Source organism: Neolamprologus multifasciatus, chromosome 3, assembly GCF_963576455.1.
Source record: "Neolamprologus multifasciatus chromosome 3, fNeoMul1.2, whole genome shotgun sequence".
NCBI lineage: Eukaryota > Metazoa > Chordata > Actinopteri > Cichliformes > Cichlidae > Neolamprologus > Neolamprologus multifasciatus.
Window position 1 is genome coordinate 5607910 of NC_140441.1, and position 27525 is coordinate 5635434.

Here is a 27525-nt window from a genome sequence, read left to right on the forward strand (position 1 = left end):
ATCTAAAACCTGCAGGACCCCGGCACTCGAGGCCTGGAGTTGCCTACCCCTGGCCTACAGTAATGCAGAGAAAACGCCAACCATCAGACAACTCCCATTGAGCAAGCACTTGCTGACAGTGGGAAGGAAAAACCTAACAGGAAGTAACCGTTGGAAGAACCAGGCTCAGAGAGACCATATTATTGAAATAATAAAAGTTGCATTTTTTCCTATATCATCAAAAGCCACAAAGACAATATTGCAATTTTAAAATTTAAAGCTGTTTTTTTTTTGGTTTTTTTGTTTTTAATAGAAGAAGTTCTCAGAAACAACTCAAGATTTTGTATTTATTTTTTTATTAATTTGATCATTAGACTGATTAAGCTTCAGATTAATGAGCTTCAGATTCAGCTACTTAGCTAATAGGTGAAAGCTAGCAACATAAACTGGTGCTATCTGTGTGGGGGTGGGTTTGTGCTCAGTTTAGACTCGTAATGATATCTCAGCAGAACCTACTGTGGCTCATGAGAACTTGGAATTCATGACTCATGACATGGTCTAATCTGACTCTAAAATCAAATATAACTCGTTTTATTTCAAAAAAGTAGAACTTTGCATAATAACTCATGGATTTAATTCTACAATTTCCACCTCTTTCCTGCTGCTCTCGCTCTCCTGGGGTGCTTGTGTTGTCATTCTTGACCCCATGCTAAAGTTCACCTGAGCTCGAAAGGTCTTACAGAGGAAAAAGTAAACAAGAGGGTCCAGACAGACGTTTAAAACTGACAAGATGGTGGTCACTTCCTTCGAGTAGTACAATAGCCGACCCACAGAGCAGCTGGTCCACAAAAAGGTATAGGGAAGACGAGCCAGGTGATAGGGCACAAAACAAACGCAGAAGATGCTGACCAGCACCAACATGTTCCTGCGAGACTTCACCAGCTTGTCAGTGCTGAAGGAGGCCAGCTGCCTCTGCTGTGCCTACAACACCCTGCGGGAGGTGCTGTAGTAGAAGAAGACCAGGAATATGAAGACCACGAGGAAGATGATGGTGCAACTGATTTGAAATGTTTTATGAAGGACGCTGAATGACGTACTGAAGAGGGGCCCACAGTAGCCAGGGTCAAAGGTCAGAGGTTTGTGAGTGATGAAGAACATAATGTTGTAGGTGATTGTTGGAGCCAGGAGAAAAGCCCAGGTGACCGTGGAGACGATGTGGGCAGTTCGTACTGTCTGCAGGACGTGAGTTCCTGAAGGATGGATGATTGTCAGATACCTGCGGAGAGAAGAGAAAGGAGGCGGTAGACAGCTTCAATCATTAGTAAAAGTGGTGCAGATATGTTTTTACTGTTGAGGTGAAAGGAGTTGTTGATGCTTTAGTCAGGAGCACAGAATTTGTAGTTCAGCCACTAATCTAGTTTAAACATTGTCATGAATTCAAGTCTGAAATCAGTAAAAGTTCCTTACCTGTTGGCAGCGATGTACCCCATGAATATGATGCTGGCGTACATGTTGAGGTACAGGGAAGTAGCTCCAAAGCTGCAGTAGAGCTCCCGAAAGATAACAGACCTGCTGGCATAATCAGTGACACGCATCGGCAAAGAGACGCACAGCAGGAAGTCAGCAGCTGTCAGGTTCTTCAGGTAGACCATCAAGCTCCTCGATGCCTGCTGCCTAGCTTGGCAACAGTAAAACTTTATGATGAAGCCATTGAGGAGTAAACCCACCTGATAAGACAGAGACAGAAGAGATCCTGTTTGTGTGGAATCTGAACCAGGTGAGGGGGATCCTTAATCCATAATCTGAAGATTTGAAACGTACCAGAAACACTAGACTGTAGACCAGCATAAAGAAAGGGTTGACTGATGGGACAACCAGATCACACGTCCGGTTGACAGATGAAGTCACGGGTTTTAGGTCATCCATGTTTCTGGAGCTGTAAAAAAAAGTCCCAGCCACAGATATTTGTTTTTGGAGCAAATTTAAAAGAAAAGTTTTTTCCCTTTAAATTGCTTTACTTTTCTACTGTCTTATCATGTTCATACAATTCATTTCACAACCGTTGTCTGTGGCTGTTTTGTGATGGAATTTAATTTTATTAATAAAGCACCAAATTTAAACAGTCGCCTCAAGCTGTGTTGTGTTGTATGACATGGCCCTGCCTGTCCTGTGATGCACCTGTACTGTCTCAATCAATCAATTGATCAACCAATCATCTCCTCTCATGAGTCTTATTAGGTGTATTTATCCTTTAAGTACAGTCTGAGAAGGAGGAGTGGGAATCCTCCCCTGAATCTTATTACTGACTCACGGCTCTGGAAACCACCATTGGCTTCTGACACACAAACACCAGCGTTGTTTTAATTCATTATTACACACAAAAGCCACTCAGTGTCTAAAACACAGGACAGGAACATAAGAGCAATAACTCAGCAACATGAATCAGTAACAAAAGAGAAACCATGGACTGATTCATGATCAGCATAACGGACAAAAAAAACCCTGAAGTCTGAGTTATTTCCCGTTTCTCTTTGTTGCTAAACTGGCGCAATGCATTTCACATGTGGAAAAAAGACAATTTTCTGTTGAGTTGTAATTTAAAAGTTGTATATTTATTGTACACTTCATTTGCAATAATGCTCAAAAACAACCAGTTGATTTGAGGAAAATCTGTCTGAGGTTTAACCAAAATGTAACTAACAGAACCTTGGAAAATAAAATGGATGGTTGAGGTATTAATACTGTACATAATTTATAATGGTTAGCTACTTTGGTTTTCAGGTCTTTGCTTGTCTTTTGACGTTATCTTGGATTTCATCAGTTAGAAAGCTCAACAAAACCATCCCCACCAGCTGCACCATCATCTTTCTGTTCTTCTACTACAGCACTTCATACAGACTGCTGCTGCTGCTGACAGAGCAGAGCCATTTGGCCTCTTCTGCCTGTTGAACCAGTGCCATAGATGAGCAAGAAAAAAACATATTCTCCTGCTGGATGCTCCTGACTGTGGCAGGTGGTGTTTTGTGGCTCAGCTGCACTGGAGGGGTGGAGCATTTGGCTCAGCATCAGAGGTCAGGGGATGCTGTCCTACAAAACTGACCCCTCATCTCATCATCTCCACCTTACCAGTTAGATGTCTGTGAAGGTTCTCAGTCATCCAGGTCATCGTAGTCTAAGGAGCTTGCAAAGAAAAGCGTCTGGACTTCTTTAAGTTGCTTGAAGACGTTTCACCTCTCATCCGAGAAGCTTCTTCAGTTCTAAGGTCAAATGGTGGAGAGTCCCAGATTTAAACCCAGTGGGAGTTTCCCCCGCAAAGAGGGACAAAGGACCCCCGATGACCCTCTACCTAATCACATGAGCCGAGGTGTGAAAACGGGTGTAGGTCACAATCAGCCAGGGTTTTGGGTGAGCTCATTGTGAAACCTGGACCCACCCTATCATGTGATTTCCTGAGGTCAGATGGCCCAGGATGTGAGTGGGCGTTAAGGCGTCTAGGAAGGGATCTCAAAACTGGATTATAGATGGGTGTCGTAAACCACCGCCTCTGTTCAAGGATACCAGTTGGACACCACCCACTGGATTCCATTGGTTGGGCTGGTGGACTCCACCAGAAACATGGCCTGTGTGTTTTGTTTATAGGAGTGAAAATGATATAGAAAGGAAATTTAATGAATTTAACGAGATTTATTAATCTCGTTTTCTTCTTTTTTAGGCTACTAGCCAGGTCTCTCTTCTAGGGATGGGTATCGTTTAGGTTTTATCCGATACCAGTGCCAAACCCGTACTTTTGAAACGGTGCATTTCTCGGCTTTTAAAAAAACGCTATACGTCTCAAGGTTTGTCATCAGATTCGAGGCGTTTTCTTCTTTGCACAGTATCAGCTTAAAGCACTTCTTGCAGGCTGCTGAGTTTGCATATTTTGCTGTGAAGCACAGCCAGACTTCACTTTGCCTCGGGCATTTTTAATCTGTAGCTCTGCTCTAAAAGAACGTGCGTACCTGGGCCCGCCTACTATCCTTGGAAAGGTAAAGTGATTGGCTAGAATCCAAAGTGTATCACATCTCAGGAAAAAAGGCACCGAAATGTGCGCTGCTTTTCGATCTGGTTACCCATCCCTACTCTCTACTGCCATGGAAGACTTCATGAAGAATGCAATTAAAAGGAAATTGTAAACATCCTGAGCATCAAATAAACTCATACATTCAAAAAATATTTCAAATTTCACCAAAACCACAGGGTCTCAAGAAAACCGGAAAACAATAAACATCCTTTCAACTCCGCTAATCCAATTTAAACAGTGAACGTCACCTCCTCTATACCTCCTACCACAGTGGATTTTTCCTTCCCACAAATTGGTTCCTCTTCTGAGGACAAAAACAATAATAATGATGAAACTTTCCCAACACAAAAGCCCAAGCAGACTTCTTGTTGTCTCTTTTACTCACCACAGTATTGAGTCCAGTCAGACCAGCGATTCCACCTGGATTTGCTCTATGATCCTACAGGTGGTGAAACTAAAACTATAAAAGACATATTCTCAAAATCCCAGTTCTTCATTTAAACGAAAGCGAATCAAAACGGCAGCAGAAAACGGGAAGTCTCTGGACTGGCCTCCTTCATGACAGTCCGAGGTTTCAGACTTTCAATACACTTCCTGTGTTGGCAACATTAACGTATAATTCATCACTCATAAAATCAGCAGAAATCCACAGATTCTGCTTCATTGCATTTCAGTTCACTAAAGATGAGACGCTTTTTTTAAAGATCTATTTTTGGCGTGATGATTTGATGAAGCTCTCGTTACTGAATACATGTAGTGTTATTGGTGGTCATTTCTGTGCTTGGCTGTTATAGATGATATTTTTTTAGATTAGCTTAGATTTTTTAGTTTGTTTGGTTGTTGTTGTTTGTTTTGTTTGTTTCTTCTAAATGAATAAAACACTGGATAAGATCATAAAGTGTGAATGTCATTCAGGGCCCAAATGCCGGCAGTCCTAAGTGCCAGAGCCACCATGACTGAGTGAAAATGGTCCAAATTCTTTCAGCTCCAATAAGTTTCTGAGTGTCAATGTTCTCCAAAATATTGCATTAAAGTTTAATGTCTGGGTGTCACTAAAGAAGAGGTGGTAGCAGTAGTGTTATTGTACAATGTACGCTAAAAGAAGACAGCTCTTATTCATGAAGCATCATGAAAAGTATTTTTTTCAACCTGTCAGCAGTTTCCAGCCACACTGTGTTATCTTTCCAGTTGTACATTATGTACGCTCTTATCGCCTCTGTGCTGAGAAATGTCACTGATGATTCAGACATCACTTCAGTGGAAACAGGAGGAGGAAGTAGCTGCTGTGGTTTCACTCAAACATACAAAACCATAAAAACTGTTCGTGTTTTTGAAATACACTGTGAAATACAGAGAATCCACATTGTTCATTCAAATCTATTTAAAAAATTGAGTCTAAACAAGTATCAACTAAGCAGTAGAGAGTGATTGAATTCATGAACTCACTGAACATTCTGATGAGAACTAAACTAGATGCTACACCTGAGTTTTGGGAGGAAGCAGTTCAGCGTTAGACAAGAAAAGCAAATTAAAGTTCACAAAAGTGAAATCTAACATTTAAATGCTGTGAGTTTTAAATAAACCTTTATTAAATACGGTAAAATAGTGAATGAATTTAGTGTGTGTGTGTGTGTGTTAAAGGTAACCGCCCTGCAGTAAAACTTGAGAACCTGTAGTCTCATCAGAAACAGGACGCTATGACCACAGAGTTAAAGTCAGTCTCTGTGACACAGATTAACGACATAATCCAGGTCACAAAGAACAACGCTCATTTTACTCTCATACAAACAGTAAAGAACAACAAGGTGATAATTTATCAATTTTGACTAAGTTTTGGAAAAACAAATGAAAGATATTAAGTGAGATATAAATGTGTGATTGTTTACGCTGCATGTTAGCGAGAGGTGGAAAGATGAAAGGTTAAAAACTAAGCCACGCATGCAGGAGAGAGGTTCAGTTCTCCCGGCGCATCCAGAGAGTGTCCGGAGTGGTTCACGTTTTGTCATGTGTGGAGGCAGATTTCTTTTCTCATGTATTAATCACATATTTAATCATATCACATTAGTTATAGTAATATCACTTTCTCACTTTACTATAGTAAGAGCACTCCTGTCACCAGTTTGCACGCATGTGGAGTGTAAACACAGTGAGGCCATTGTAATGGGAGACGTTAAACAGATAGTGGGACTCCTGCTTATCAGGGATGTAAATCCTTAGGTGACGGCCAAGCAGAAAACAAGGTCATAGTTCTCTCTGTGCGGGAGGAGGTATAGCCCCCCACCCCCACCCCCCGTGAGAGGGGCCAACATGTGAGTTTGTGGAATGTTCTTTGTCTGTCAGAATCAGAAAAGCGTTTATTGCCAAATGTTGAGCAGGTTTACAACATTAGGAAATTGCTGGGAGGTGTCTCTGTATATAAGATGTAAGGGCTTTCTCCACATTGCAATGTGTTTATTAAACCCACTTCAAATCAAATCAAGCTCGCTGGGTGTGTTGCAGGTTATTGTTAAATTTTAAATTGTTTAATTTAACAATTTAAATTGTTACATTTTCCACAACACATGTTACAGCCTCATTCAAAATTGATTCATTTGTTTTCTTTTCACCTCGAAAATATTTCAAACAAAATAGCTGTTGATGGTAGGATGGAAAAGGTTTCCTTTAAATTGTTTCAAATTTATTGAAAATAGTTTTTTTTTAAATAACATGATGCCATCGCCTCCAAATGAATTGCTGAGTTGAACCTCTGAACTCAGCAGAAACTCTTGAATTTACAGCTCACTGGTTTGCCTTGTTGCTCGTGATGCTCTCTCCCCTTCTCTTTGTTGGATCGTTGACTCTCCTGGACATCTTTCTCACCTGAGCCCGAAAAGTCTTACAGAGGTAAAAGTAAACAAGAGGGTCCAGACAGACATTAAAAACTGACACCATGGTGGCAGCCTCCTTCAGGTAGTATAACACCCCACCCACAGAGTTATTCCAGAAAAAACTATAGGGAACACGAACCAGGTGATAGGGCACAAAACAAACACAGAAGATGCTGACCAGCACCAACATGTTCCTGCGAGATTTCACCAGCTTCTCAGAGGAGGCCAGCTGCCTCTGCTGTGCCTGCAACACCCTGCGGGAGGTGCTGTAGTAGAAGAAGACCAGGCATATGAAGACCAAGAGGAAGATGATGGTGACGCTGATTTGAAATGTTTTATGAAGGACGCTGAATGACGTACTGAAGAGGGGCCCACAGTAGCAGCGGTCAGAGGTCAGAGGATTGTGAGTGATGAAAAACATGATGTTGTAGGTGATTGTTTGAGCCAGGAGAAAAGCCCAGGTGACCGTGGAGACGATGTGGGCAGTTCGTACTGTCTGCAGGACGTGAGTTCCTGAAGGATGGACGATCTTTAGATATCTGCAGAGAGAAGAGAAAATGTGGTAAAAAACTTCACCAAAAAAGTGACAGTGGTGCCAAATATGCAGAAGTCACTGTACGGTGAAAAGAAATATCCATGTTGTTGCTAGGACTGAAGAGTTTGTAAATAACCCAATAATCTGGTTTTAACATTCTCGTGAACTGCAAATGATACTCAGTAAAGGTTCCTTACCTGTTAACAGCGATGTACCCCATAAAAAGGATGCTGGCGTACATGTTGAGGTACAGTGAAGTAGCTCCGATGCTGCAGTGGAGTATGTAAACAATGCCAGAGCTGCTGGCATAGTGGATTATCCGCAATGGCAGAGAGAGGCAGAGCAGGAAGTCAGCAGCTGTCAGGTTCTTCAGGTAGACCATCAAGCTGCTGGATGTCTGCTGACGAACTTGGTGAAAGTAAAACTTTAGGATGAAGCCATTGAGGAGTAAACCCACCTGAAGAGACACAGAGAGGATGAAGAGGACTGGACTTTCAAACATGCAGGTTCTAACAGGGCGCAATCTGAAATTTTTAACCGTACCAGAAACAGCAGACTGTAGACCAGCATAAACAAAGGGTTGACTGATGGGATAAAAAGATCATGCGTGTGGTTGAGAGGTGAAGTCATATTTGTTGAGTCAATCATGCTTCTGTGGCTGAAAAATAAATACAAATCACAGAGGTTCTTCAAGACCAACCTTCTTTCATCTGATCAAAGTTATGTGTTTGAGGATGATTATTGTATTTAATCATTATCTTTTCTAAAAACTCCTCAGAAAGCTTTCACTTGATACAAAAATGACGGCACATGTAGAGTAAAGCAGTCACTTATACTATCACATTACCATAACTTGATTGATTTTTTTTCTTGTGTTTTACACTTTTCTCCCCGACACTCTTGGTCATGTTTTATTTGAAGTGCAACTGGACATTGACCCACAAATTTTCATGAGAGTAGTAGCATGTCTTGTCTGTGAAGGTTCTCAGTCATCCAGGTCATCGTAGTCTAAGGAGCTTGCAAAGAAAAGCATCTGGACTTCTTTAAGTTGCTTGAAGATGTTTCACCTCTCATCCGAGAAGCTTCTTCAGTTCTAAGGTCAAATGGTGGAGAGTCCCAGATATAAACCTAGTGGGAGTTTCCCCCCACTCTAATTGCCTGAGCCAAGGTGTGAAACTGGGTGTGGGTCCCAATCAGCCAGGGTTTTGGGTTTTTTCTTTGCAAGCTCCTTTGACAGTAGCATGTCTTTTACTCTTTTGGGGACTTTTCACCACCACTTCTGGAGAACCTCTAAGCCACCCCATTGTTTACAGTAGGGAGCAGCTACTGGGCAACAGGTACTCCCGGAGGAGCAACCCAAGATTGTGAAGAAATTACGGCGTTGGAGGAGGGGATGCAGGGCTGGAGTGAAGTAACGGGAAAGAAGGAGATGGTACAAACCAAGCATTCCATCCATTCTAATGGGTAATGTAAGATCTTTACCCAACAAGATGGAAGAGCTAATTGCGCTAACCAGACTGCAGTGGGAGTACCAGCAGAGCAGCCTCCAACTGTTCACTGAGACATGGCTCACGGACCACACCGGACTCTGTCATAACTCTGGATGGCTTTCAACTGGTTAGAGGAATGCGATGGAGAGTGGTAAGAGGAGAGGTGGGGGACTGCCAATGTACATCAGTGAGCGATGGTGTAACCTGGGACACATCACTGTGAAGGAACAGCGCTGTACCAAAGACATTGAACTGTCAGCAGTTAGCGTCCGGCCATACCACCTGGCCAGTGAATTTTCACGTTATTGTGCTGACTGTTTACATCCCACCCTCGGCCGACCCTACGGCAGCCTGTGAGTACATTCACTCCACTGTCTCTCAGCTACAGATGGCACATCCGCAGTCCCTCATTATTATCTCTGGGGACTTCAATCATGCCTCACTATCTGTCACTCTCCCTAATTTCTCCCAGTATGTTGACTGCCATACAAGGGACAGCAAAACCCTGGATCTATTGTTTGCCAACACAAAGCAGGCTTACATCGCATCACCCCCCCTCCCCGCTTGGCCACTCAGACCACAATCTGGTACTTCTCCACCACACTTATAACCCTATGGTGTATGGTGAAGAGTAAACCTCCCACAAAGAAGGTGATAAGGGTGTGGTCTGGGGAATGGACGAAGGCAAGGAAGGCGGCAGTTCGCCTACTATTCTGGAATTGGGGTGGATGACGCTGTCAACTACCTGTTACACCAATTCCTTTCTCACCTAGAGCAGGCGGGGAGCACTGTGAGGATCAGTGTTGGGTAAGTTACTTTAAATTAGTAACTTAGTTACATTACTAGTTACTTCTATCAAAAGTAACTCTGTTACTTCAAGTTATTCGTTACTTTCAAAGTAACTAGTTACCAGTGAAAGTAACTTTGGTTTTACTCAGAATTCTCTTGTTAATGTGTTGCTTCCATAACTTTGCCAGTCTTCTAGCTTGCTTACTTGCCACAGTGCACTGTGCCACCTACCAATAGAAAGGAAAAAATAATGTGCATATTTCCACGAGAGAAATCCCACACCTGGACTGTCGTTGACCGCTGCCATGTTTCTAGCCTACGTCACAGCGTCATGTGCGCTTTTTAAATCCAACACAAAAACTGCAGTCGTGGTGCTCTCGATTGTACTCAGAACTCGGAAATTCTGCCTTACGAATAGGAAGATGTAGGTAACACCAGACTGCAGATGAGCTGCATACAGGGCTGGACTGGGACAGAAAATCGGCCCGGGCGTTTTGACTAGAGACCGGCCCGCCATTATAGGAAAAATCATAAAGCCTTTGAATGAAAACAAACGCTGTTGTGACAGTGATGTACACTGTTGTGATGGTATGTATGCATCAATCTATCAATCGTTTGTTGTAAGATTCAGACACTTATTTAATAAAAGTTAGACATTTTAAATGAGAATAAGAAAGAAAAGTATTTCTTTGTGCCCCCCTTTCCCTGTTAATGCCCCACCTGGCCCCCTGGCAAAACTTTGCTAGACCCGCCCCTGCACAGTTACCAGCTGTCAGCTACATAAAAAAGGATCCTGGTGTTATTTGTCTCTCAGAAACAGTTCATAACTTCCCTTCAACTCATTCATGTCACCTAAAAGGTAAACCTGTTTCTCCATCACCTGTTCAGCTCTGATGATTCAGTAAGGACATCTCCTGGTTTCATCTTCATGTTTCCCTCTCACCACATATCCAAACCGACATCATGACCAGCAGCTTTTATGGCTGTTGATAGATTCGTAGCATAAACCTATTCGCTGGAACGTTCAAGACAATTCTACTACACAGCAAGTGTCAAGATGTGACCCCATAAACGACTCCCCTAATCCTGCTGGTCTGGAAGTCCAGCAGTTCATCTACAAAAGGCACTTAGACTAAAACAGATATACTTGTGTTTGCTACACCATAAAACAATAAAAGAAGGTACGACCTCTTCTCTTCTCATGACCCCAGGATGTGAGTGTATATGAACACTCTGGAAGGCACACAGAGTCTTTACAGACTGCTAAGGATCAAACCTCTATCAATATGCAATTGATTATAAAACTCTAAGCATATATGAGTAAATATTTCTAAGCATAAATGACAATCAACTATATAAATCTAACAATTGTGGCTCCAGCAAACATCAGCTGACACTAGAAATTAATATTAAATAAATTCTAACAACAGCTGATCAAGCTTAAACGTGCTGCTGTTGTTTAACGCGACCTCCGCTGGTTTCCTCTTTCTGACGCAAAGTGGGGGATAAACAAACAAGAGAGAAAAGCTGATCAGCTGATCATTGATCAGTTTCATGATTGAAGTAGAAACAGGAGAGGGAGGGGGAGAGAATGAGCGAAGACTAGGCAGCTGTGCAGCAAAGACACAGAATAACTCCAGCTGTGTGTCTTTTTCATTGTAGCTGAAGTCCGGGACAAACTGCATTTCTTTTCACCTCAAGACGAAACACGTAATATTTTCTCTGAATACGAGACGATTCTGGGATCAATAAAGTCTTATCTTATCTTATCTTATCTTATCTTATCTTATCTATACTGAATCTTGAACACTGGCAGAAGGAAGCTGTGGTCCTGAGGTAGCTGTGTGAAGTGCTTCTCTTTCCTGTGGCAAGAGCTGCTAAAAGTCATCTTTTAAGTTAAGTATGAAATCAGTAGAAATACAGATGATTTGAGGATGAGGAACCAGCAGGACTCACCTGTGTTTTTCCAGTTTTGGTGAGCAGGAAAAGCAGCTTGTGCCTATACGTCCTCTCAGTTTAACAGTATCGCCGTTGATGAGGAAAAACACAGTAACCAAACTGCTAACCAACACTTTGACTTATTTCCTGTTTGTCTTCACTGCTATAAACAGAGACAGTAACGTGTCTTGAAGATGTGTGTTTATTACATACGTCATGTGTGTGCATTTTTTTACTTAGATGATCTCGTATATAGTCACATCATCGATATTTGACAATATTTACAGGCTGAAATCTGCCAAAAGCACCAACAAGACACATGATTTTTGACCTGTCTGTGCTGGACTTCATTCCCTTTGGCTATTTTTGTTTTAAAATATTTCTTTTTTTAATTGCACTTTGACATTAACTTGAATTTTAAGTGCACTTGTTACTCTGTTTATCAAAACCACCAACACCAGCTGCATCATCATCCTTCAGTTGTTTTTTCATTTTCCTGGAGTTCTTCTACTAGAGCACCACCTACAGGGTATTGCTGGCAAAGCAGAGGCAGCTGGCCTCTTCTGCCGTTCATATTTAGTTGTGACCAGTGAAACCACTGCCTTACAACCCAGGCCTTCATAAACAACACAGATTTTTACTGAGATTGGAGATCAATATGAGGCTCAAGTCAACACAAACATGCTCCCAAACAGATAGCATGAGTTTATGTTCTTACTGTAGCCAATCAGGTTACAGTGCCACCCTGTACACTTTGAACTCCTGTCTCTGCTTTATGTAGGTAGTACATTTGCAGGTTGCTTTCTTCACATGGCTGTAATTGGGTGGGTCTCCCATTCTCATTCATTCACTCCATGTCTTGAATTTGGTATTCTTGCTGGAAAGGCGCAGCAAGAACACCAAACGCAACCACAGGGCAGCGAGTAGTCAGTGTACTACTAGTGCTGGTCCCTGGGAAGGGTCATGTTAGGATGGACATCCAACATAAAATGGAGTAGGGGCAATCTTGAAGAAAGAGTATGTGAATAGTCTTGTAAATACTGATGAATGTTAATGTTGCAAACCATAATAGACAAGTAGGTGAACAGAGATGATGAGAAGATATTTGGTGGGTGTTAAGGAGAGGAATGTAGAGGACTGACAGTATTGGATTTTGCAGGAACCTGAAGCACGTATGAAGGCTAGTGATGGGATTTCCGGCTCTTTTTACAGAACCGGCTCTTTCAGCTTTGAACCGGCTCTTCAGGTTGTTTTGTTGCTTTAATTAATTTATTATTAACAACAAACAAAAGGAATTACTAATGTAAAAAAAAAGTGGTTTTATTTATATATGTTTATATATAAATATATGCGGTGGCTCCTAGAGACAAAACACGTACAAACTCCAAAACACATTTCTCGCATGAACTGAACTTCCAAAACAGAGCTACTAGATCACTTAAATTACACAATTGAAAGCATGAAAGCATATGTGTATTTTTTGTGTATTTATACACAAGCACTCATATATATTCAAATAATAACAAAAAAATTTTTCATTTACCTGTTACTACCACACACCAAATCCGGTCGTTGGTACTTCCTGGCTTGTGTAGCCACTAGGTAACAAAAGTTCAACATTGCCCCCTAGCATCCTGGAGCACTTCTGTTGTCTTTTGTACGTGTTTTGGAGTTTTTATGTGCTTCTGAGTTTTAATGTGTTTTGGAGTTTTTACATGTTTTGGAGTTTGTACGTGCTTTGTCTGTAGGGGCCACAGTAAATATACTTTTATTTATTCACTCCACATAAAATGTAATAAATAAATCATATAATACAAAAACCAGCTATTCACATTTCAACTTTTAACTATTTAAATTTTGAGCTTTTTCCTTTTAAACAAATTTAAAGTGAAACAACACAAAACACTGCAAACCACAACACAATTAAATATAAATTAAAATATGAAAACAAAAAGAAGATGCATATTCTCTGTCATATGGGCCTGCATGAATAAACTTTCTGAATCCTTTATCATCTGCAACTGAAAATAGTTGTGGATGATTACTATACCTTTCTAATGTGACGTTGTTGTCCCTGGCTCTCTTTCCCTCCGGCTCTGTTCATGTGCTACTGAGAGTGCAACTACCGCCCCTCCCCCCTCTTCCCAGCACAAGCCTTGTGCTTTGCGCTGGGAAGTGTTGCTTGCGTGTTGCTTGCGTGTGGAGTGAAGCGGAAAAAAGCGGGGAAAAAAGTGCGAGAGAGGATGAGAGAAGGAAAAAAAAACCCACGGCTCGCGTCGTTCACGTCAAAGATCCGGCTCTAAGAGCCATTTCGTTTGCAACCGACACATCACTAATGAAGGCATCACACTGATAAAAAAACTGCACTGATTTGTGTAGGAAAAGATTTGGGGACAGTTTTTTTTAATCCATGATGACATAATATAATATAATATAATATAATATAATATAATATAATAGCAAGGCTATCAAAGTTGTGTGGAGCTGTTCTCCCCATGTCTGCAGGGCTTCTCTCTGGGCAAGTCCATTTGCGTGGGATCAAGTTGATTTTAAATTGATCTTGTAAATAAACATTAGTTCTGTGTTCTGTGTTTGCTCCGTGACAAACTGAGGACCTGTCACAGGGTGTACCCCGCTTCTCAACCTCCGGCAGCTGAAATAGGCAGCAATGTTTGGCTGTTTTAGATTTAAAATTCTAACACTGAATCGTTTAAACAGCACTTAACATTTGTCAGCATCAGAAAAAAGGTGCAGAAATATTTGGTTTTCTTTTAACTGTCACTTTAAGGTTTCTTTCAGGCGTTAAGTTGAACAAAACTGGTTTAGTAAATTTTCTGGGCTTTAATCACTTGGCTTTAGTTCCCTGCTGTAGCTCCACAGTCTCAAGGATGGACAGCCTGAGCACTGACAGAAAGCAGACAGCAGGTGGCAGCACATCACCAAGAGTAGTTCTGCTCCCTCATCCCCAGTCTAACACAACAGAGGCCTAACGTGACATTTAAATGTTCCAATCAGGGGACATTCAAACAAATAAAAATATAAGTTTATCTCTAACACTGATAATTCCTGCTGTCAGGAAAATGCTTTTAAAGAATACCAGTCAGCTGTAAAAACAGCTTTTAATCTTTATTTATAAAAAAAAAAAAAAACATTGAAAACAAAATGTAAACCAGAAAAACATTTACATGAAACAAGTATTTCATTCTGAAAAGTGCAAAATGTTTAGGAAACAACATGACAAAGATTTTATTAGAAACTATGCTCAGTGGTGACATCAGCCATAGCATCATCATACGGATGGTCTTCATCTTCCTCAGTGGGTGGAGACATTGTTCTTTGATGTGAGTTTCTTCCTGTTAAGTGTATAGTGGGCATTAATTGTGTGAAACAATGCAAATGATCAAAAACTGACAGCCCACATTTCACTGATTGTTTAACAAAGAGAACATATCAAAAGTAATTCTTTTAGATTCAATTCTCATTTTGAACCTAATGGCCCTTCATGTAGGCACACTTCTTGTTTTCCTTGCAGTGTTATCTGCCTCTCTGCAGCTTCTCTATTCTCTATTCCTGCCATCCCCCCAAAACCTCATCCCTATGGAGACTGTCTACTTCTACACCACCACAAATCAGGCAGAAGGATCCAACCTTGGTCACAAACCACAGTTTGCTAGCCAGTGGATCCAGAATGCACTACTTCCAGAGACAGAGGATGACTATAAATCATAGCCTTTATTTGTAATAGCAAATAAAACAAACTAGACAGAGATTACACACATTATGAGGGAGGACGCGACAAAGAACAGCAGCAGACACAGACTATAAATACACTGGAGGAGATTAGGAACGAGTGGAAACACCTGGGAGCACAGCTGGGCAGCAGACGGACAAAGGACAAAACATAGATGATAATGGAAACAGGAAGGGATAAACACAGGATTTAACTAATGGATGGGTGATATTTGAACATAATAATGTTACCTGTAGACCCACGATATATAGAGACCATGAGGAATGTAGAGATTATATATGGAAAGTACACCAAGATGTGACGCAGCATTCCCAGAGAAGACAGGTTTTTGTCTGAATCTGAATGTGAGGCGGGAGCATCAGGATCTAGAAACAAACAAGCACAGCTGCTTCAGTAAATAAAGAAAATCAATAAAAAAAAAGATGACAGTCACTTGATTCTTTGGACTTTCAAAGCTTTCAGTCATCCTGTTTTACCTATGATGAACAGCCAGCTGGATGGAGACTCTCCCACACTCATGTTACACTTGTAGATACCTTCATGAGACTTGGTGACGTTATAGATGATCATGTGACCTCTAGGCTCAGTACCAACAATAGAGTTATCTTTGTAGAAAGTTGCTGGGAGGATGGACTGAGTGTTCTTTGTTTCACAGAGCAGAGTAACATTATCTCCCTTCATCATGGGGAGGACGGGACTCTGCAGGATTACTGGAGTATCTCGACCTGCTCGGAGATAAAGTCCATCATTCTTCAGTAAGGAAGTACTCACAGGTAACCACATTCAAGAGAGTTGCAAACTTTCCCAGGAATGTAAATCCCAACAGATGTAGGGTCTAAGGTCCAACCGTGCAAGTGTCAGCCGTCATCCCACCTACTTCCCTTTCCCTCGTTACCTGTGTGTGTGTGTGTGTGTGTGTCCTGGTTTTCCTGGAAAACCGAGCCTTTCCCCTACCTGGCGTAATCACACACACCTGCAGCTGATTCACCTAATCTCGGGAGCTTCTTAACAGAGCTCCCGTCGACGCTGGATCTTTGTGAAATTTCCCATCAGTTTCCCAGCAAAACCGTACACTAGAAAGTTTGAGGCTGCTGCGAGTGTAGAAGTTACTCATGGCTTCCTCTGTGATTTTCCAGGAGAGTTGCGTAAATGAGAGGACGAAGCAGGCACGTTGCACATAGACACACAGGGAGCGAAAAGTAGGACCACGGAGACTGGGAGAAGACACAGCATTAGAATCGGGGACGCACACTCATCGGGATCACGCATGGGGATTTATCGGGTCATGATTATTTGCTGCACTGTAAATAAAAGTGCTGTATACAGAGTCCTGCATTTGGGTCCTATAATCTTGACAGTCAGTGTTTTTTCTTCCTTAGTAGAAAACAGCTAATAAAAGCTGCGAGTACTGCTTTGGGTTACACTTCCTGCCTGCCACACAATGGTTACAAGACATTCACAATGATTTCCCTTCAGCTGGTTCAGAAAAAGGTTAGTTTCTCAAGGTTTCATGCCCCCCTCCCACATACATACACCTTTCAATTGTATCTGCATCTGTCTCTTGGTTCTTTTACAACAACTTTCAGTTGTTTGGACAATTATGTTTACTTTTAGTCGTCCCTCATTCTTAGAAAATTTGAAGGGTTTTTGTTTCTAAAGGGTTTTTTACTGAACATACCATGAACAGTGATGTTGACTGAGTTGCTCCGCTGCTGTGTAGGAGACTCGCACCAATAAACCGCGCTGTCAGGCTGCTTGGTCGTATGGAGGACGCAGCCATGGGAATCGACTTGCCCCCATGCTTGACAACTGGACAGGTCTTCAGCAAATGTTGTGAACCTCTTCACTGTCCATCCTTGAACACCACAGTTCAGGTTCAGGCTCTTGTACTCAAACAGCTGAGCTGTGTTGGGGGACGGTGTGAGAGTTGGGGGGTCAGCATCATCTGGGGACAGAAGCAGACTTTACATCAGTGTGTTTTGTTCAGCTGCATTCAAGATAGTAAAGAACTGCACAACCTTAAGATGATCCTTTGATTGCTTTTCACTTTTTTTTTCTTGGACAAAAACTAAACTAATCTGAAATGAAAAGCACACAAATAATACTCCAGCAGCCAAAGTGATCACAGGTGAGTGAGTGAGTGACCTCACCCAGCATATTTTTCCTTAGTGACTGATGGTTATCAGATGTTCTCCAGTCCTGAGTAACTGAGGCTTCAGCTGCACTTATTCAGTTGCTTGATTTTAAAATGTAAGGAGGTTTCTGGTAGCTTGAGATTATAATAAGAGTTTGTACAAACCACCAATTGTGTTGTTTTGTTTTTCCATCTGTTAGATACCTCTAAAATGTTTAGATCTACGGTTGACTTGATTCTTCGTTCTTTACCTTGTATTAGCAGCCAGCTGGATGGTGAATCACGACCACCAATGCTGCATTTGTAGGAACCTTGATGAGCCTTTGATGCTTGGTAGATGGTCATGCGACGTGTATTTTCATTTTTGATGAAGATACCATCTTTAAAGAAATCAGCTGATTTGTTGGAGGGATTCTTTGTTCTACAGAGCAGAGTGATGTTATCTCCCTCCACCACAGGAGCAGCAGGAATCTGCAGGATGACTGGGTTCTCTAAACCAACAGAAAGGCAAAAAATGTTGTTGCTTGACTTCAGGTGATGAGACAGCCTAGAGGGAAGCAGTGACTGACCTAGAACAATGGTGGTAAGAAAATCAACTGTCTCTGAACGTCTCCAAGAAAATAGGTTACTATTTTTTGGACCATAAGGCGCACCGGATTATAAGGCGCATGAAGGGAAACAAAACACTCAGAGAAGTCAAAAATTAAGACCTCAGACCCTTGAAGATCTTTACCTGGGTACCATAGAGAGCCATTTGACAGATGAAAAAAAAATGAATTAAAAATTTGGGTCTTAATTCATTAATTAGCTGGAGTGAAAGATTGCTGCCACTCCTCCTCCTGGGCCCTGTAATGTGCTGGATAGTCTCAGGGGCATCATAGGAATATATAAATGTATTATACAGCAGGGTGCAAGATACTAGCAGGCAGGGCATACATGGAACGCCATAACACAACACAGGACCCTCAAGCTCCCAGGCCTCTGATAGAGGACCTGAGCTTGAGGGATAGATCGCCCGCAGGGGCAAGAGGGGAACACACAAATGTCAATGTTGATAATAATGCATAAATGCAAAAACATTTAAACACCTTTATTTTATTTTTTTTGACACAGAATTAACGGCCTGTGATCTTTGGCCCACCCCCTTTTTTCAGAAATCAGGAAGCGACGCAGCAGTTGTAGATGTGAGCAGAAATAGATAAAGGAAAAGGTCTTTTGAACAGCTCAATTTTGCCATGCAATGCCAGATGGTTTTCTTGACAAAAACAAAGTAAATTGAATTTGAATTTACTGTCGATATGAACTGAGTTATTACCGTAGTACATCCTGTCTCAAATACCACTTGCTAACCAAGCACATAGCTAACACAGAGAGTCCTCCTCCCTCTCGCCAAAGGCAGACCACGCTGGATAGCTTTCAAAGGAGACGTCTGGACAATTCTACAACCAACAAATTTCCAACAGCCATGGCAAAATGGGTGGCTACAGCATGGAGGGCAATTATCATTGTGGAGGATGAGGGGCTACTTGAAATAATTTGCAAAGCGTCCAACGACTGCATGTATGAATTGCCTTTGAGAGCCACCACTGTAACCAAGATACACAACTTGTATGAAGATGAGAAAACCAAAGTCGAGGAGGCTTTGGGGCAGACCAACACGGTTGCGCTCACTGGAGACTATTGGACTTCTCTGAGTAATCATAGCTACCCTGGAATAACAGCATATTATTTTTCACCACAGTGGGAACTTCACTCGCATGTTTTGACTGTTATGAAGACGGAGGAGAGGCACTTCGCTGACACGTGCGGCGTGCGCTTTAAGCAGGTAGCTAGACAGTGGGGAATTGAACATAAAGTCAGCACGCTGACCACTGACAGTGCACACAACATGGTTGCAGCGGCCTTCATCGAGCCATCACACAGAACAGTCAATTTAACCTTGCACTGGCAAAATGCAGAAAGGTCAAAGGCCTTTTTAACCTTATTCAAGTGAATGAAACAAATTCTTAATGAAGTGCAGGTATATATCTGAACTTTTGGGAGGGGAGAAGTTTGTTTCCTGCTCAGTGGTGTTGCAGTGACAGCACTGGATCCTAGGTTTAAGGATCTTAGAAGGCCTGACAGGGCTGAGGTGTGGCGCTTGATCAGTGCATTGCTGAGGGAGAGGCAGAGGCCTGCACAGCCTGAACAACCAGCAACATATGAGCCATCTAAGAAAAGATCAGCTCTCACGCTTGCATCACAGTATTCATCTGATGAAGAGGAGGACTGCACTGAGAAGTGTGTGGAGCGATCTAGGCCAGAGCCAACTATTGACGTAGAGGACTGTCCCCAGAAATGGTGGCTCAAGCATGAAGGGGCACACACTGAGATGGTACCTTAAACGCAAGTACTTGGCAGCACCTGCCACATCCATACCATGTGAGAGGTTATTTGCACTTTCTTGTCATGTTGTTGAGAAGAAGCGAGCTGCCCTGTCGTCTGAAAATGTCAAAATGCTTGTCTTGTCAAATGCTTGAGCAACTGGTTCAGTGCAAAGAAACAAAAGCAATAGGGACAGCCCATGCACTGTATGTTTTCTTTCTCCTTTGTGGTGTTTCCATGCTCATGTTTTGTTAGGAAAACAGAAAAAGGAAGGCGCTTGTGTTGTTCAGCCTCTCCTAAATACAACTGGAGAGCAACAAGAGGTATAGCCAGACTGTTTTATATAGGCTTATGTATAACACTCTCCACAGTTACATATGCTTTTTATTTATTGTATTATGGTTTTTAGCATGTATAGTGTCTCCCTGTTTTGATCCCACTTAGATGGGAATATGTTTTTTGACCTTTAACTGTCTAATGGTAAATTAAACAGTCACATTTTATAAAACACTGCCGTGTATAGTAACAGTGTTACAGTTGTATTGATTTATTTGTGCATGTTGCAAAGGTTCAATGAAGAGAGGAAATCTAAATCACGCATATATGAGTCACATTGAATTTCACAACAGGCCTGGTTTGAATATGTGTATTGTCCTAAAACAGGAAGCAGAAGGATGGAGTATTTATGTGGCTTCGCCTACAGTCATGCTGAGATGCAGTTTGATGACGCTTACCACTGACAGCGATGTTGATGGCATTACTGCTGTGACCGTGTGTGGACTGGCACCAGTAAACACCTGAATTAGAACGCTTGACTGTCTTCATTTCACAGGTAGAGAAAGACTCAGTACCCCAACCCGAGGTGCAGTCAGACAGTTTCAATCTGAGGACACATTATACATTTTAATCAGTTACACATGTGAAATTTATTTATTTCAGTTCCTAAAATGATTAACGAATTAAGTAACAATTTATTTCTGTAATGGACTGGATTTAACTCTCCATGTTACACTGAACAGTTTCTAAATTATGCAAACATTCTCAAACGATGACATGATATAATAGCATTTTCCAGATAAGTGGTTCTGTTGCTTATCAGTAGTTTGTCACGAGACCTTTCAAATTTGTTCATTTTTCTTGCTGATTTGTTTCTTTTCTTCTGCTTTTTCTTTGCTTTCACTCATCAGATAAGTTGTCACTGAAAGTGATACGACTGCTGCCAAACAGTAACCCTACTCATTGAAAAATAAAGATACTGAAACAAAAGGGTAAATGAGCCATACGTGAAGGTTGACAGCATTGACTGACAGCCCAAGAATAACACAGTACCAACTTTCATGGTTACATTTGTAACAGTTTGTAACCAGTAACCAGTTTGACCTTTAAAACCCAAGTATTAAAAAGGTGGAGCTTTCCAGGGTGGCTGAAGGTAGACCAGGTGGAGCCGGAGCTTTACTAATTAGGTTGGTGGTTCCATCCCTGGCTGGCTGTTCCAGTTTGCATATCAAATGTACTTGAGCAAAAAAAATATACCAGAGTCTGTTCCTTTGCCAAAATTTTAATTTAAATCATTTGTATTCACTATCCCCCAAATTTCAGAAAACAATTTAAGGCAAAGAAGGGTTAACATGAGTTAACATTAGTTTCTAACTCCAAAAAAGCCATGAAAGAGAGGCTTTGGCTACCGGACAGATGAGTTAAATCTCTACTAATGCTTTTATCACTATACTTCCCCAAACAGGGTGAAGTGGTAAAAAAGATTAAGTCTTAAGTCAGATGCTGTGTTTTTGTTCTTGTTTTTTGTCATGAAGATGGCTCTTTTTACCAAACTACATCACTGTAGTAACTGATACTAAATGCGCAATATGATCTGTAGTAGGCCCAAAGTTCAAAATCAGCAGGAAGTGCCACAGTTTTACTTTATCTGCAGTTATAAGTGCTACACAGACTCCCTGCTAAAGGACTAGGTTTCTAAAAATGTCAAAATCAAACGTTTGATTGTCCTCATAGCTTCAACTCGTTAAGCAGCAATAATTAGCTCAAGATGCAAATAGAAGCAACATCACCTAAGGATAATTCAACTTTGAATACAACTATAAGAATGGTGATATAACCGTATTTAACTATATTTCTTATTATATGGATGGATTTATGGATTCTTAATATATATGAACAGATAATCACAACCCAGACTAACATTATCTGAAATAAGGAAACACACCTAAAGGGTGATTAATAGTGTCTGGAAATTAAATGTATATTGGATTTGTTGTTAGTTGAGTGAAACATTAAAAATGGTCTTCCTTTAACCTGTCAGATTTGTTCTGTGTGCATTTTGGTATTTCAGAGGTAAACTGACCCTTCTGTAGTGTATCTCCACACCGTCCATTCACCAGAGGTTATCTCGTCACAGCTGAGAGTAATTTTCTTGTACTCAAAAAACTGAGACCAGTTGGGAATGACCTTCAAAGAAGCTGAGAGAGACAGAAGAACAGTAACAGTAACAGTTTTAGTTTAATTTTACAGTTTACAGTAACAGAAGAACAGTAGGGTTTTTCCTTTCAGTATCAGTCATTTTTTGGGTGTGTAGACACAAAGACAAATTTCACTTCTTAATATTTTTGAAGGAGAAAGACTTTCTTTTAATTTTTTAAAGAGGTCTTGATTAGCAGTTCTCCAGGCTTTCTGAAAGTCTATCAAAGACTTTACTTGGATATTGGCTCCTTTGGCACTCATTTGTCGAACCATTTTCAGATAAATGTTTGTTTCGAGGTTTTTTGTTTGGTTTGGTTGTAAACACTAAGCAATGAATCCTTCCAACACCTAACTCGAGACATGACGCAGTATTGTCACCACATAATAGACTGGCGCTTTTCTACTCTGCCTGAGCATGCAAAGTGCTTTATACAACTAATTCATTCACCCGTTCACACAAGCACTTCTTCTAAGTATCTAACATTCAAACACATTCACACTCCGATGGATGCATCGGAGAGCAACATGGGGTTAGTATCTTACCCAAGGATATATACATTCAGACTGGAGCAGCCTGGCATCGAACTACCGACATTCTGGTTAGTGGCTGATCTGCTCTGCCACCTGAGCTAAAAATGTATCTGTAGACACTTTGTTACCTGCTGCTAAAAGCTATAATTTGTTCCAATTTCTTTAGTTGAGTCAATAAAAATTGGAAAGGCATAAAATAGTATTTTTTGCACCAAATACCTATTAGCTAAAAAGCTAAGAAAAAAAAAGCTAAAATAAAAGCCATTCTTAAAGAAGGGAAAGAGGGAGAAAAGGCAAAGGTAGTGACAAAAGAACTGCACTGAAAGTGACAACTTTTAGCCATAACAGATCATGTGAAATGATAAAACGTTGGTTTAAATCATCATCAATATGTATGGAGGTCAGGAGAGAGGTGCAATAGTGAGTACAGCCATCTTTTGTGCTATGGGGCTTCAGTTGGTGGTGTTGAAAATCTTGTCAAAGAGCAGCATCAGATTTTTCATCTATCATGAAATACCATCTGAAAAGCATCTGATTGATAGCAGATTGATTTTTCTGCATGGAAATAATCTCAAACACTTCCACTGCAGTAAAAGTACACCTTGATAGAAAAACACGCCATCAGGAACACCATGAATCATAGTCATCAACATCCAAATAAGATTTTTGATCCTTCGAGAAGCCTGGAGAACTGTTCCTGAAGACTATCTAATGCAGCTCAGAATAATAAAGGTTTTATTTTAAGCATTTTAGAATTCGACAAATTCTTTCCTCTTGTATACAATATTTCTATTTTCCTAGCAAAGTATAAAGAAATGAAGGGTGGATCACGACTACATCACAAAAGTGATGCACAAAAAAAGTAGGTAGAAATGGCAGTAACAACAATAAACAAAAAAATGTTCTTAGCCTCATATTCTGTGTAAGAAAAGAGGATAAGTGGGTAACTTTTGTCCATCCTACGTGTGAACAGTAGTTGAACAGTCGACCCCGTGCTGAGAAAGCTTCCTCCACTACAAACTCTGGCGTCATGTAAACTCATGCAAACTTTGGCCTAAAGAAAACGCGTCTTTCTCTGTTGAACCTGCACCAATGAGAGCCGTGCCTCCTAAGTCGACTGACTTCCTGTTTCCTTCCCATGCAATGGCCTAAATAAAAAAAAGCATGTGGTTCTTTTGGGCTTTCTGAATATTTGCTGAATAAAATTGCTCAAATTCTGATTTTTCAGCTCAGTGCTGTTTCTGAGGGGTTATTATTTGAGACCAGATGTTAGCCAAAGTGAATAAATGCACTCACTGAATTAATCAAAAACCCAGAGAGTTTCCAAGTTAGTGAAACAGTGTAACAACTGAGCTTTGCGATTGCTGTCGTTACCATAAAGAGTCTGAGAGATCTGATGATGGTGTGCTTCACTTCACACACACAGAAGAAATGTGATGAATAAAACTCATTTGTTATGATGCCCCACAGCAGTAATAAACAGTAAAGAAAGCAGTTATTTGTTCTTGTGCTCTGATCGGACATTTATCAGCTGTGTGACATGTTGTCTTACAGATCACTGGTGGACAACTTGACAAAGAACTTGAAAATGTATCTGTAGACACTTTGTTACCTGCTGCAAAAAGCTGTAATTTGCTCCAATTTCTTTAGTTGAAAATATAAAAATTTCTGGAGTTTGACAGGCATGAAATAGCATTTTTGCGCCAAAGATCTATCCAGTCTTTAAGTGTTGACGTGATGAATCCTGCTTCCGGGCCCAAACTACCCTGCATTTAGTAAGGCTTTGTGTTTTTAACATGTTTTAATGCTTTGTATCTTGTTCTATTTAATCTTAAAAAAAAGTGATCAATGACTCTCGGCCTGTCGTGGTTTTTATGACCACTATTCGTTTTAAAGCTCAGTTTTTAAACCCTCACGATGTAACTCCAGCCCATGCAGCAGTATATTAGTGACTAACCTTATATTGTGGATGGATTATCTCACTTGTTCTCCTGAAAGAAGTTTGGTCTGTTTACACCATCCTGCTATGTGATTGCGTTTGTCCCTAACCATCGAAAACCCTCACGTTAACTTCTATCGAGTGGAAAAAGTTAGTGTTCATCCTCCAGCTTCACTATGCTAATCTCATGCTAACATATCTGTGTAGCTACCACGTAACACATCATTATATACCAGCTAGTCCAACTTCAGTAACCTTACAAACATCACTGCTGTTTAGTTTTCTGTCTGCATTTATGTCGGAAGTGATAGCAGAGCTGTACGTCTTAATTTGTTTAAGAAATCTCTCAGTCAGGACAGGCTATATTATATTTAGATGGAAACTAGCACGCTAACTTCCTGCTAACTTCCTGCTAACTTCTAACTCTGTTAAATGTAATAAATTCTGCTTTCATGGATGCCTGGATGTTAAACTTAATTGTTACACCTGGTAGAGCAGAATGCTGATCATTTTATTACAGATGAAAGAATTTAGACAGTTTTTCAACTCTCAGTAATGCTGTAGTAGTGTAGTGTAGTGATCGTTTGACTTTGGGACCTGCAGCGGAGTTTGCGCTCAGACACAACTAATGACGTCAGACTTAACGACCAGATTAGATAAAAACCACGTGTACTGAAATGAATGTGGTTACCAAGGAACAAATGTGTGGCTTAAGCTAAGGCTACAATAACAATGCTTAGTTTGATAAAAGATACTTCATCAAAACGGTTAGGGGACGTTTTTTTGTTTTGTTTGGTGATCGGTGAAACATTTTGGGACATTTTCCCATTTCCATTATTCCAAATTGATTTTGTTTTGAAGAAGAAATTACTCATGCAGCTGTTTCGCTGTTTCTTGGGAGGAGAGTTTTTCTTTGGCCTCGTGAGTAGACGAGCAGAGACCGTTGGAAGAAGTAGATTTGGGATTTTTAAAAAGAAAAAAGCTTCCAGTAACTTCTTAACACATTCACTCCATAATTACTTTACTATGAAGAGTTCACATCTATAAACCTAGTGTTTCCAAAGTATAGGTGAATATAACGCTCACATTCTTTTTTACTAGCATTACATTCACACTAGCATGCACACACACACAGGGCTGAACCTTACCACGACTGTGGGCTGACGTCCCGCAGGTGCTCAACACTGAAATGAAAGTCAAACCACACAGCGTGTAAGTGCTTCTGAAAACTCCCAAACATTTGAGTTTATGTATTTGTGTTACTTATATTTGACACAAAGTTACGGGTGAAGCTCAGTCGTTATTTAACTATCAGAATCAGAAAAGGGTTTATTGCCAAATGTTGAGCAGATTTACAACATTAGGAAATTGCTGCAGTGCTTGGTGCGAAACATACTATTAGACAAACACTAGTGTTTTATTAACACAAAACAAAAATAAAAAAGGTGCTAAGCAATATCGGATAAAACATAACAAAGTATCACAATTACGTAACTCAGTGTGCCATGTAAACAGAGAGATCAAAATACATGTAGCAAAAATCCAAAAACATCTCTGTGGTTCTTAAGCTACAGTATCGTATATATAGTATGCTGTGATGAAAAAGTTTAGGGTTTTTTGTTCAGTACTTACAGAGCAGAAGCAAAACTGTCTTCATAGCGTCTGCACGCTGCAGTTTCACTGACCGTTTTGCAGCAAAAGTGGCGACAACATCCTGTTAAAAAACCACATACTGTGGGGGGTGGGGGGGTGGGGGGGGGGGACTTTAGGAAACCAAAAGGAACATAAGACATTTTAACCTCTTCCTTGCATACCTCTGGTATTCATTAACATTTTGTCGTTCCAATCAAAGCATCTTGTGTCATAGATTAGCTTTTTCCTTTTATACTATGTTAATGTGTTTGTGAACAGAGCGAACACAGGAAAATAAGACACAACACACATCCTCTCTCTGCATTTTTGAAAGGTCAGCGCTTGTTTTGACACGGCACAGTACAAACAGGCAAAAGCCAACTGCATGGACAAACTGTACACTTGTTCCGTGTGTGTGTCTGTGTGTGTGTGTGTGGGGGGGGGGGGGGGGGGGGGGTTGTCGCTTATTACTCATAGTTTCAAACCATGTGTAACAACAAGTAATCAAGAATCATACGTTTCAAAAAGTGCAGTTCTTCTGAAGTCCACTTGAGTCAGACCACAGTGCTCCTGCTGGGCAGCAGTTGATGGCGGAGGCCCCAGTGAACCAATTTCACTGTTAAAGTTGGCACAACGATCATCGGGCATCTAATAATTTGCCTCCTGGGCATGCTGTGCTGGCCATGTGATTGGGTGGGAGATTACATCGCTTAGCTGGCTCTCTTGAACCCACCCCAGAATGCAGCAGCAGATGGTTATCAGGTTGTCTTTTTGCCTTCCTTCAAGTCACGTCAGGTTCTAGTATTTTCTCATGATTCTGTTTGGGGCATGTTCATATTTCAAGTCTTGTTTTGTCCTGTAGCGTCCACCATGCTCCTGCTCATAATCATGTTCATGTCAGTTATCATAGTTTAGTTCTTCCAGTTTAGTTTTACCCCTGTTTGCCTCTTTGCTTTATTTTTGTATTCATGTTCCACCACAATAAAAGGCTCGCTTTTTGTTTGTGATTTAGTTCTGTCTCCTTCAGTGTCTGCATTTGGG

General features: G+C 40.9%; 2 protein-coding genes and 2 pseudogenes across 3 annotated transcripts; 1 reads left to right on the plus strand and 3 right to left on the minus strand.

Moving 5' to 3' along the window:
• Positions 1 to 336: 336 nt before the first annotated feature.
• Positions 337 to 4688, minus strand: LOC146521245 (P2Y purinoceptor 14-like; annotated as a pseudogene). The gene is made up of 4 exons (XR_014873263.1): positions 4425 to 4688; positions 1801 to 1915; positions 1447 to 1706; positions 337 to 1255 (listed from the first exon to the last, which is right to left on the minus strand). The product of XR_014873263.1 is annotated as a P2Y purinoceptor 14-like (transcript).
• Positions 4689 to 5448: 760 nt separating this feature from the next.
• LOC146521246 (P2Y purinoceptor 14-like) lies at positions 5449 to 9602 on the minus strand. Its single transcript, XM_085154628.1, has 3 exons — positions 7985 to 9602; positions 7639 to 7898; positions 5449 to 7445 (listed from the first exon to the last, which is right to left on the minus strand). The coding sequence occupies exons 1-3, from the start codon at positions 8087 to 8089 to the stop codon at positions 6818 to 6820; spliced, it is 993 nt and encodes a 330-aa protein (XP_085010754.1). The 5' UTR covers positions 8090 to 9602; the 3' UTR covers positions 5449 to 6817.
• Positions 9603 to 14082: 4480 nt separating this feature from the next.
• LOC146521247 (Fc receptor-like protein 4) lies at positions 14083 to 26798 on the minus strand. Its single transcript, XM_085154626.1, has 9 exons — positions 26485 to 26798; positions 26001 to 26036; positions 22267 to 22381; positions 20642 to 20790; positions 17795 to 18034; positions 17088 to 17354; positions 15886 to 16134; positions 15640 to 15774; positions 14083 to 15011 (listed from the first exon to the last, which is right to left on the minus strand). Exons 1-9 carry the CDS (start codon positions 26507 to 26509, stop codon positions 14908 to 14910), a joined length of 1320 nt encoding a protein of 439 aa, XP_085010752.1. The 5' UTR covers positions 26510 to 26798; the 3' UTR covers positions 14083 to 14907.
• On the plus strand, positions 18316 to 19553 carry LOC146521248 (uncharacterized; annotated as a pseudogene).
• Positions 26799 to 27525: the final 727 nt, after the last annotated feature.